Source organism: Natrix helvetica (genome assembly GCF_964273705.1).
Source record: "Natrix helvetica genome assembly, chromosome: 12".
Lineage (NCBI taxonomy): Eukaryota > Metazoa > Chordata > Lepidosauria > Squamata > Natricidae > Natrix > Natrix helvetica.
The window spans coordinates 17,649,475-17,661,785 of NC_138556.1; the positions used below are offsets into that span (position 1 = coordinate 17,649,475).

Genomic DNA, 12,311 nt, shown 5'->3' on the forward strand with positions numbered 1-12,311 from the left:
TCAGCAGGTTCTGGAGAATTGGTAGCGGAACCTTTGAGTAGTTCGGAGAACCAGCAAATACCACCTCTGGCTGGCCCCAGGAGTGGGGTGGGAATGGATATTTTGCAGTATCCTTCCCCTGCCACGCCCACCAAGCCACGCCCACAGAGCCGGTAGTAAAAAAAATGAATTTCATCGCTGCACAAGATCTTTTCTGCAAGGGAACACCAGGACAAGGGAATGCATAGAAGCTTGGTCTTTATTCCACCAAATCGAACAGTACCATGGAAAAAAGAAGAAGGGGAGCATCGAGGGTCAAAGAATACTGCATAGTCACGTTACAACATAAAGATGCACGCTTGTTACACAGGTAATTATACCCACTTCCCACTAGTTGTCGGACACATGACAGTGAGAGGTCCCAGGATGTATTGTTAGACATTGAAACAGAGCACAAGAACACCTATGGGGTTATGGTTGATTAAACATCAACCAAAGGGACCTTCGTCATCCTTGTATGGCTTCAGGGGTAGAACGAGAGGCCCAAGCTGTGTTCTCTCCCCCTGGAAAATGGAATTGGGCCTTCTGAAGTTCCGGAAGTTCTGATTCATAGCAGGGAACTACGGCGGAGGAAAGGGCAGGAATTTTCTCTTGCCCCCCCCCCCCCATCCCAAGCCTTGAACTGGAAGACGTACAAGTGGCCAAGCCACCTAATTTACAAGACTTGGAACTTTTTTTGGCAAGGGTTCCTTTCAGGGGTGAAATTCAGCAGGTTCTGACAGGTTCTGGAGAACCGGTAGGGGACATTTTAAGTAGTTCAGAGAACTGGCAAATACCACCTGTGGCTGGCCCCAGAATGGGGAGGGAATGGGGATTTTGCAGTATCCTTCCACTGGAGTGGGGAGGGAATGGAGATTTTATACTATCCTTCCCCTGGAGTGAGATGAGAATTGAGATTTTGCAGTATCCTTCCCCTGGAGTGAGATGAGAATGGAGATTTTATAGTATCGTTTCCCTGGAGTGGGGAGGGAATGGGGATTTCGCAGTATCTTTTCCCTGCCACACCCACCAAGCCAGGCCCACAGAACCGGTAGTAAAAAAAATGAATTTCACCCCTGCTTCTTCAGCCTCTTTCTACAAGATAGTCTCCTCTTCAAATTGTGTTTCTGTAAAGGTGTGTGTGTGTGTTGCACATTCATTTTGGTACACAGCCAGGACGACTCCCGGGATAGTAAATGGCTCTTATCCTTCTCCATCAAAAGGCTGATGGAAGATAAACTGTCTAGATGTAGGTGGAAAGGGAGAAGAAGGTCAAAGAGAGGTAGCACTTGAAGGTGGACCGTGGTAAGGGAAGAGGGGAGGGCCAAACAACTGGTTGGTTCTAACCTGAGACAGGTACGCACACCTCATGTCCACTGAAGAGGGATGGAAGATACGTTACAAGGGAGGGGACTCGGGCTGCAAAGAAAATACTCAGCTCGCGCACACACGCGCACACAAGGAAGACAAACTTGTTGGGCGCCTGTTGGGTCTTTCTCATTGACTAGGGTCAGCCTTGCCCCCTCACGGACCACCCCACCCCACACACACGGGTTGACCAACTGGGATCAAGAGGCAGCATGGAGTCACATGATGGTGCATTTCTCAGCGGACTGCTTCAGGTCGTCGATGGTGGCTTGGGCTTTGTCCTTCAAGGAATCCAGGTCTAGGTTCTGGATGTTGGTCAGCTGTCCGATAACAGAGTCCTTTTCCTCTTCTTCCTCGTTGTCTTGCTCTATCATCTTGGCCAGCTCCTTCGGCAGCTCCACGTCGCCCCCGGCGAGTTGGATCTGGTTGTCGTCGGTTTCGTTCTAGGGAAAAGAGGGTTAATTGAGCCTTCCGACTCAGGAGAAGCAAATTGTTCTGACCCAGCTCCCCAAACACAACAAACCTTCTGACGTGAACACGAAAGATTCCTTTATTAGGAATGCCGGCAGCCCTGGCAAAAAAGTTTCTCTCGCAGGCTAACAAGTCCGTCCGGGAGATGAATAGTTGTCTACCACACCTACTCATCTCCACCCCCGGCCTTTTATCCCCAGAGCTAGGGTGGGGCTTTGCTGGCAACGGTGGCTCTTCTTTCCCAAGGACCGGCCCATAGATTTCCACTGCTCTCCTTTCCTCTTCCTCATCAGCCACCTTCAGACCTGGGGGCTGTTAACTCTCCATCTGAGGGCTGACAGACAACTCAGGGTCCGCCTCTCTCTCTCTCTCTCTCTCTCTCTCTCTCTCTCTCTCTCTGTCTCTCTGTCTCTCTGTCTCTGTCTCTGTCTCTGTCTCTGTCTCTGTCTCTCTCTCTCTCTCTCTCTCTCTCTGCCAGCTCCATTCCCTCTTCCCTCTCGGAGATCTCAGGTTGCCCTGATGCTGACCCTTACTCCCACACCTCCTCCTCCTCTGATTCAGCTGCTGGAGGGGCCATAACACAAATCCCATCGATGGCGGTAAGTCTCAGCAAGAGGCAATTCCGGTAGGTCTCAACCTACGACCGTAATTGAGACTAAAACGTCTCCCATTAGAGCAACATCGCAACAACATCTGATCAGGCCTGCTGCCACTTTAGAAAAAGGACCCAATCGACATATAAAAACACACACAAATCTTCTCCCTGTTGTGAGAGACGCTTGCAAATGTCAGATGGAGGGTTGCAGACATATGACTAAATGCCAGGTATAAAAATAGGCCATCTTGTCAGATTTCAGCCCCAGGGCAAACCCCAATAAATACGGTTAGTAGAACAAATAGAGTGGAAACAAACTGCATTTTATGCTAAGCTCCATTGATTCAAACAGGGCCAGTTTGGAATGCAGTTATTAAGAGCATAATTGGATTGTCCTAATTATGTCTGTTCTTCAAACAAAAAATATCCCCAGTAAACGGGTAGAATATTGGATTTCAGATTCAAATGGAGGGAATTGAATATATGGCTGTTCGTGGCTAATCTCTGGATAGCCCAACTATGCTCATCTTCAAACCCATTGGGTAGCCCCAAAAATGCAACTGGTTTCAACTGGGACCACATCCAAGGCCCACATTTTCCGAAGGGACAGAGTGTTGATGGATGTTGGGGGCACCATTTTGGTTTTAACTCTCCCCTTGCAGAGACTTCTGCTGCTCTCTTTGTTTAAAAAACTTAAGCTATTCCTCTTGCAAGTGGCAGCTACCCTGGTTGACGTCTTCGTAAGGCGTAGAGATTCGTAAGAATCTTGTCCTCTTTCTGTCTTCAGCTGACGATAGAGGACGCCCACATCAACTCAGGGAAGTTGTGTTTATTTCTGTTTACTTATTTCTGCTTACACGGTGGCTCAGTGGCTGAGACGCTGAGCTTGTCGATCAGAAAGGTCGGCAGTCCAGCGGTTCGAATCCCTAGCGCCGCGTAACAGAGTGAGCTCCCGTGACTTGTCCCAGCTTCTGCCAACCTAGCAGTTCGAAAGCACAGAAAAAATGCAAGTAGAAAATAGGAGCCACCTTTGGTGGGAAGGGAACAGCGTTCATCTTCGGCATTGAGTCATGCCGGCCACATGACCAAGGAGACATCTTCGGACAGCGCTGGCTCTTCAGCTTGGAAATGGAGATGAGCACCGCCTCCTAGAGTCGGGAACGACTAGCACATATGCGCGAGGGGAACCTTCATCTTTACTTATTCCCAATATTTGCAGAATATCTCAAAAGGACATTTTTGGTGCACCGTAGTATATTTTTGCTGCTTGGCTTGGCTTGGATATTACATTGTTTTAAATTGTGCTGCAGAACCCCAGAGGAAAGTTGTATTGCATGGTTTTAATTTATATTACAGTTATTTATTTATTTTATTTATGACATTTACCCTGTCTTATCATGGGGTAACTCTGGACGGCTTACAATATTAAAAAGATAAAGCTAGACAAAGCCGACATATAAATACTATAAAAATCCCTAATAGTCAACCCTAATTAAAAGAGGGAGGAAGGAAGTAGGCTGAGGGGCGGGGAGAGAATTACCATCTATGTATATCTTCTGGGAAGCTTCTACTGTAGCATAAAAGGTAGAGGTTCCCCTCGCATATATGTGCTAGTCGTTCCTGACTCTAGGGGGCAGTGCTCATCCGCCTTTCAAAGCCGAAGAGCCAGCGCTGTCCAAAGACGTCTCCAAGGTCATGTGGCCGGCATGACTCAATGCCGAAGGCACATGGGACGCTGTTACCTTCCCCCCAAAGGTGGTTCCTATTTTTCTACTTGCATTTTTACGTGCTTTTGAACTGCTAGGTTGGCAGAAGCTGGGACGAGTCACGGGAGCTCACTCTGTTACGCGGTGCTAGGGATTAGAACCGCCGAACTGCCGACCTTTCTGTTTGACAAGTTCAGCCTCTTAGCCACTGAGAGCCACGGCGTCCCTTACTGTAGCATAAAGCAACAGAATTTCTTCACTTCGAGAGTGAAGTTTCACCATAGTACAGTTGTCTCAGGGCAGGGGTCTCTTCAACCTTGGGAACTTTAAAACTTGTGGACTTCAATTGCCAGAATTCCTCCCAATTCTGGGAGTTGAAGTCCGTAAGTCTTAAAATTCCCGAGGTCGGAGAGCCCCGATGCAAAAAAGCTCTCTAAAGAAACCAGACTGAGGCTCGTGAAGGCCTCCCTCCATACCTTGGGCAGTTTGTATTTGTCACGGAAGTGAGTCCGCAGTGTAGCACGCTCAGCTTTCTTCTGGGCAAATTCGGCATCCCGTTCCATCCTGCAAAAAGTCACGAGGAGAAAGAAATTGATTTCAACCCTGAATAGGTCTGCTCATCTGTCCAAACAGACTTGGAATCGTTTGTGGCCATGTAAGAATTCTAAAGTGATGACTCACTTAACTCCACCCTCTCACTTCTGCCTTCTCTTCTCCTACAATAATCAGTGTTTTCACAGCAAGGCAACAATCCCATGTCCTTGTAAGGAAGGTTTTTGGCTGTCCGGATATTGTTGCAATTCAATCCAAAACTGGATGCAGTACTCTAGATGTGGTCTTACTAAGGCTTTACACCTCACTTGATCTTGATTGTATCCCTCTGTTAATGCAACTTTGGATTGCATTGGCTTTTTTGGCTGCTGCCACACACGGCTGGCTCCTATTTAGCTGGTTGTCCACTAAGGCTCTAAGATCCCTCTCAAAGTCACTGAGCAGGATTCAACTGAAAAATAACTTCAGTATATTAACCAGCAAACTTGACCTAAACACATCGCCTCAAAGCTGGGAGGAACAATCACGTCTGAACAGTAAGAACGCACTTGGAATATGGCATCAAATTTTGGTCGACGCGATTTCAAAAAGTTGTGGCGACTCTAGAAAGAGTGCGGAGAAGAGTAACAAAGATGATTAGGAGGCTAAACTATAGGAAGAACAGTTGCAGAGACTGGGTATGTCTAGTTTAATTCAAAGAAGGTGGCATGAGAGCAGCGTTCGGATATATAAGGGGCTGCCACAAAGAAGAGGGAGTCAACGTATTCTCCAAAACACCCAAAGGTTGGGCAAGAAATAATGAATGGAAACTAACCAAGGAGAGAAGCAACCGAGAACTAAGAAGAAATTTCCTGAGAGTTGGAATAATTAACCAATGGAACAGAAGTTGCCTCCAGACGTTATGGGAGCTACATCACTAGAGGTTTTCAAGAAGAGACCGGGCAGCCATTTGTCTGAAATGGTATAGGTTTCCTGCCTGATCGGGGGTTGGACTAGAAGACCTCCAAGGTCCCTTCCAACTCTGTTCCTTGTGCTCTGTTAAAGCCTTATGAAAGGCTAACAGGATGAGAGCCGCCCTGCTTCCTGGAGGGCAGGATGTCAGGTTCTGAGAAGAGGGCATGATGGAGGAGTGATGGAAGAGCACGGCCTCCCGGCTTGATCCAGAGGGGTGAGCCAAAATGATGGGAAGATAAGCAGTCCCACAAATAGCTTGGCCCTATTATTAGCAAATGTGCTCCAGTTGGCAAGCTAGGCCAATATTGCCAGAGGAGGATGACTACATGATGGGAAGAGAAAGATTTCCCAAAGGAGGCGGTTATCCAGGCCAGTGTGAAGTTAATCAAAAGATATGGACAAAGTTACATTAATTAAGCAACGAAACGTGGCTTAGTTACTGAGGAAATAATTGCCTGCCCTCTTTCACTACTCATATCCAATCGTTGTTAAAGTAGAACTGTTGTGTTGCACACTGCCTACATATAAGTGTGTGTGCATGCCTTTGTGTGCCTGTGTGCTTGTATGTACACTGAGAGCATATGCACCACAGACAATTTTTTTTCTTTGTCCAATCATACTTGGCCAATAAAGAATTTTCTTCCCTTCCCTTCTCTTCTCCAGCCCATTATTCTATTCTACCTATTCTATTCTATTCTATTCCATTCCATTCCATTCCCTTCTCTTCTCCATTCCATTATTCTATTCTATTCTATTCTATTCCATTCTATTCTATTCTATTCCATTCTATTCTATTCTAGTGTATTTTACTCATTTCATTATTCTCTTCTCTTCTCCTCTCCTCTATTCCATTCCATTCCATTGTCTATGCTATGCTATTCTATTCTATTCTATTCTATTCTAGCTTATTGTTATCATTTTATATCATCTCCTTTCTATTGATATTGTAGGTATTATTTCTCATTATCTATGCCCAGGATGGAATCCCAGTTTCTGTATTATGTAATCCAGACAGGCTAACCTCACATGAGGTTCATTCATCACCCCAGGCTCCTACATGGTATGATGATCACATCCCTAACAAACCTTCATAGAAATGATGAACAAAACCCCAAATTTGTAGAACGAAACGACGAAAAAATAAGAAGCAAGACTCGCTGGGTTTAAAGAAGAAAGTAAGCAAATCCGTAAGTGAAATTTTAATAAACTTAGCCAAAAATGATGTACTAAACTCCTGATCATTATTATTTTTTTTGCTCTCATACAATAAGCCAGTGTTAGTCATTATCTTTGTCACTTTACTTAATCTACTGTGACCTGGTTGCCTTTGATTGAAGGTGTTAGGAAACCAATGGCTTAGTTCGCACAACATTCTCAACCTAGGCAGGATATAAAATCTGAGTTGCAGTCACGCAACTTAATGGCCTTGATTAACTGTGTGTTTGTGTCTGCCTCTGCACACTTAACTGATGTGATGGATTTATTAGGCAAATATTAGGCAAATCCAGAAAATGGCTGCATTGAGTACACAAAATTAGCATGTTAGGTGTGAACTCAACCACCCAGCATCTGCAGAAGACCCTGCCTCTAGTCTTCCAGTGGTGTATAAGACAGAAAAAAACTTTAATTTCCTATATTCTCTCCCTGCCCCAACATCGAAGTAATCTTAATTGCTTCCGTTATATCTCCTTTCAGTGGTATAACTAACTAATTCTCACTCCAGGTCCTAGGACTCAATTAATTCTCCGTCCTGGAGGACATGGAAACCGAAGGCGCGGATGACATAAAGCTGTTGGACAGCAGGACTGATCAAAGAAATAATGGGTCCATCTTCATCGAAAGGTATTTAGGTAAAGGCTGGACCTGTCAGGCTTCCCCCCAGCCAAGGCTAAAACTAGACAATTTGCAGGCAGTGATTCAAGGACCCCTCTCTCTGACGCTTTTTGCAAAAAAAAAACCCGGAGAAAAACGACTGCGAAGAAATTCAGCCACGTGCCAAACGCAAGCTCCGCTTATGACCTAAAAGAAACGAGCTTTAATTCTTGCACTCCTTTTTCCTCTTTGTGTACGTCTGTGTGACTTCTTCTCCGTGCCACTGGGCCCTTGAGACGTGAGTCTCGTGACTGTGATGGATTATTTCGGTCCCAGGCTGATTGTTTCTAATCTTGTTGCATTTAGCTGTCACACCACCTTTCAAAGTGAATGCAGTTTTGTCGTTTCCGCATCGGACGGAAGATGCATTTTACCTTTCGGTGGTGTAATTCTGGGATGTACAGTTTAAAACGAACACGAGGGTCAGGACAGACTCCATAGAGAGGGAAATTAAGCAAAGCAGGAGCTGGTCTATGAAATTAAATTCTTGTTATAGGTCAAAGATAAGAAATTGGATTTTTTAAGCTAAAAAGCTAAGGCTGAGGGCCATTTCTAACCAATATCATCACATTTATGTTTCCGAGCTTGTTCCCCATGCCTCCAATGTTCTTATATTCGTCTCAAAAACTTGTGATTGAAATTGCTTTGATGCAAAACTCTTTGGAAACCAAAGCTCTCTCCGCAACACGGGCTCCTAATAAAAAACCAGGTGGACCTCGGTCCAAAATCCTTAATCTACGTTGAAGCTTAAGTGACTATCTTTTGGATACAGACTGTAGCTCCTCCATGCTTTCTGCAAAGATAATAGAAGGCAGACGGAGGTGCTTACTCACAACGAAGCCTGGGAAGGGATGGGGTGTGGAGATGAATAGTTAAGGTATTATAAAACTCCGAGAGCTGAGTGCAGAAAGTGAGTAATTCCAAAGAAGAACAATGTATTCTGTATGAAAGCAGCTTTAAATAATGCCTGTGCTCCTTCTCCCCTCTCCTCCCTAAATTAGAAGTAATTCAGAATATAAATAAATCCGTAGTGAGATATAGTGGTGGGTTTTTTCCCCCTCTCTCTCTTCCTGAGACAACAATCCCATCTCTTGAAATCAAAAGAGGATTAAAAGATTAGGGGGGGGGGTTGTAATGAAAATATATTACTGACATTTCCTGCTCTCTGTAACAAATGGAATACTCTGGCTTCCTTTCTGTGTTTCCTCCTCTGCATATTGGAGAGACACTGAAAACAGGTGCAGGATCCTGCTATCTCAGTCACTGTTTAAATGAAATATCAGCTTCTACAATCTGCTTTCCGCAGCCCCGGATTCCTATATTTGCATTTAGAGAGCGGAGGATTTGAGGTCGAACTTTGCATAAAAACTGCTTAGTGCCAAGGATTTATTTCTGCGCAGATATTCCGGAGAGCTATTTTTAATTTAGCTCGCAAATTTGCTCTATTTTTATGGTAAGCTCAGCCCCTTCCGATGGTTAGCTAGAATCCATCTAAAAACCATTCTGATCTGCAGGTTTCAAGTAGCTGTTTCTTCTTTTCTCTCTCTTTCCCCCCCACCCTGAAATTCCTACTATTTTTATTTCGCTTTGGAGGTATGGATCTCGGAATCAGAATGTCTGATTGGACGAACAAGTTCAAGATTTTGTCCAGCCTAGAACAGTGTTTCCCAACCTTGGCAACTTGAAGATGTCCGGACTTCCACTCCCAGAATTCCCCAGTCCGGACATCTTCAAGCTGCCAAGGTTGGAAAACACTGGCCTAGAATATCAGAAATCTTCACTTTCTTTGCATGGACTCGTCTTCCCATTGATCCCGTCACTCTAAACCAATAAGTCATGTTAGACTTGAGCTAACAGCCACGTCCATGTTCAGACCGACTAACTGGTTCCTTTCCTGGCATGTTCATTTGGATAATAAATGACATGTGCCTGAACCACCTGATAGAGGGTTGAGTCAGATCTGTTATGCAATGAACTATAGTTTCCATTAAGTAAAGCGAAATCAGCACATCTTGTTTGGTTATTCTGATTAAAAAGGAGTGAAGCTTTTACTCCTCTTGCTCCTTCCTATTAATCTTCCATAGAGGCAGTCAAGCATAGGCCTGTGAAGGAGGCATCCGGAAGACTAATAGTGACAAGGCGTGTCTCGTTCAATTAATGAAGTGGGCTCTCATCCAACAATGCTGATGCCGCCATGCGCTTGTCAACCAACAACCAAACTTTTCTAGACTATCCCTGTGAGATGTATTGGAACTCAACGTTTATCCTCTATCATGGGGAAGGGAGCAGCAGCAAAGTAGAGTTTTGAGCAATTGATATGACATTACGCTATTAGCACTCAACATTCAAGATAATAATATAATAATAATAATAATAATATATTTATTTCTTAGCCGCATCCTCTCCCGAAGGACTCGGGGCGGCGTACAATGAAACATACGAAATAAATATGTGAACAAAACAAACATATAACAAAGACATACACTGAAACATACACAAGGAGGAGGTCGGCTGATAAAAAACAATTAAAATACAGTATTTAAAACCCCCTAGAAATTAAATATAATTAAAATACCCAGTTAAAAACCCGTCAGGAGCGATATGGTTAGATCAAAGTTGAGCCAGGCCAGCTGCTTGGAATAGGTGGGTCTTAGGTAGAAATAAGAAATAAGATATATTTCTGAGCAATTGTTGCTCAGGACTGCACTATTGTTAAGACAGTCTATAATCTTCAATGCAACAATGAAAAAAATCTGTTTTATCATATTATTTTTGAGTTGCAAGACGAACTGAAAGAAGACTACACAGCAAGTGAGTCTCTGGAGATACCTGGGCGAAAGAATTAATGAGGAAACTTCATCAAGTCATCAAGGTTTTTTTCCCCCAAGGATGCCCCCATTTCTGTCTCAGAGATATAACATGGTAACATTCCTCCAGATAGCCTCCTGATATGCTGCATGATTAAATTACATCAGGATGGCCAGTCAGGTGTTCTAAGCTATGATGTCATCATTCTCAGCCAGCCATAGGATGATGTTGTAAGTCAGAACACCTGGAGAGCAGCAAATTGGGGGAATATGTCTAGCCCGATGACACATCACAAGGACTGCATTTATCATAACACATGCTGAAAATTCAGAGAAGAAGGAAGAAGTGGACAAGAGGTCTCCCTTCCAGCACTTATTAAATTTATACACCCTCTCATGCAACATCTCGCACTTACTTTTCTTCCACCAGCTGCTTCTGATACTCTTCATACTCTTCCTTCGTCATCCCTTGGGCTTCCGCTGGAGATTTGTCCGCTTCTCCTTTGTCTTCTCCCCCCAAGCCGCCGGTGAGATTCTTCAGTTGGCCACCAACCATTGACTTCACCATGAAAGCCATGGCTAGGTAGAACGGAGAGCAGCGGCGGCAGATACGGGAGTGGAGTTAGCCCCCAACTGGAGACGGAGGGAAGACGCTCAGGTGGGTCGTGGAGTAGGCTGGCTTCTTAGATCAGAATCCCGTCTCTTGTGGAGGAAGGGTGCCCTCGTCGTTTCCCATCGAGGCTCAACGGGAGGGGGAAGAGTAGACCAAGCCCAAGGAGAAGAAGTTCAGCACCTGGTGTCCGCGGACAGCTCCGAAGAAGCGCGCGCCGGTGGGAACTCCCGCAGCCTTGCCGACTCGGCGCGCTCGTTTCAGGACCTCGGCACTCGGACAGCGACTGCCGTCGATGGTCGTTTGGGAGGCGATGCGCCGACGGGGCTGATCCGGGAAAAAGACTCCCCTCCCGACGTGGAGGGCCGTCCTTCCTGAGCCCCAACCCTCTTAAATTGGTCTAATCCCGACTCTCCAAGCGTGACAAGTTTACTCCGCCCCCTGAGCCCTCCCTCTCTGCCTTCCCAGCCCCACCTTCCTCCTTACTTTTAATTTTTTATTTAATTTTTAAAGAAAAGGGACAGGACGTGCCATGATGTCCACCTCTCGTTGCTTCCTTCTAGCCTTTGGCAAGAAGGTAGCCTCGACTGGGCAAATCTATCCCTGAAACAGTTACTTTGGGTGGCAGCGTCTGAATTCATCCGTCGGGAGGGAAAGTTGTAGTAGGAACTCCAGTGTTTTTGCACCAGCTTTGCTCAGCCTGGCACCGGATGAGCCCGGGTGGCAAATCCTACCATTCAGCGTTAGCGGGATTGTGCCCAACGCATCTGGAGGGACTCCAAGCGAAGCAGACAGTTGCAAGCATGCAAAAGCAGATGTGACGGAGAGAAAAGTGGGAAGCCATGAGGTGAAGCACTTGTGAAACCAAGCTATCGTTTCATCATTTTATTTTATTTTATTTTTATTTAGTTTGTCAAACATGTACAAGATAACAGGTATAAGTTTAAACAGGGGCATGAACAAAAGAAATGAGTACAAATAAATGGAGACAGTAGGACAGGGACGGTGGGCACGCCGGGAAGCTTATGCACGCACCCTTTACAGACCTCTTAGGAACAGGGTGAGGTCCATGGTGGACCGTTTGAAGCTGTGGGGGTTAGAGGATGTAACAATGGGAGTCAGGTAGAGCATTCCAGGCGTTGACCCCTCTGTGGCTGAATTCATATTTTCTGCATGCCACACGCAGCTGAACTTCGGCTGACTTTTCTGCAATAGTAGGTCAAAGAGATGGATTTTTACCTCTTTGGACTGGCATGCTTTTCCTTTCTTTTGTTCTTTAACTATTAAAGAATCTTTATATTTATCTTCTAGAGTTACTCAGTCTCCAGAGCCCCCGGGAAGAGTTTTCTGGCATCTTA

General features: G+C 45.2%; 1 protein-coding gene across 1 annotated transcript; it reads right to left on the minus strand.

Moving 5' to 3' along the window:
* Window positions 1–226: 226 nt before the first annotated feature.
* CPLX3 (complexin 3) lies at window positions 227–11,249 on the minus strand. Its single transcript, XM_081965110.1, has 3 exons — window positions 10,760–11,249; window positions 4,635–4,722; window positions 227–1,829 (listed from the first exon to the last, which is right to left on the minus strand). The coding sequence occupies exons 1-3, from the start codon at window positions 10,918–10,920 to the stop codon at window positions 1,605–1,607; spliced, it is 474 nt and encodes a 157-aa protein (XP_081821236.1). The 5' UTR covers window positions 10,921–11,249; the 3' UTR covers window positions 227–1,604.
* Between the last annotated feature and the right edge of the window lie 1,062 nt (window positions 11,250–12,311).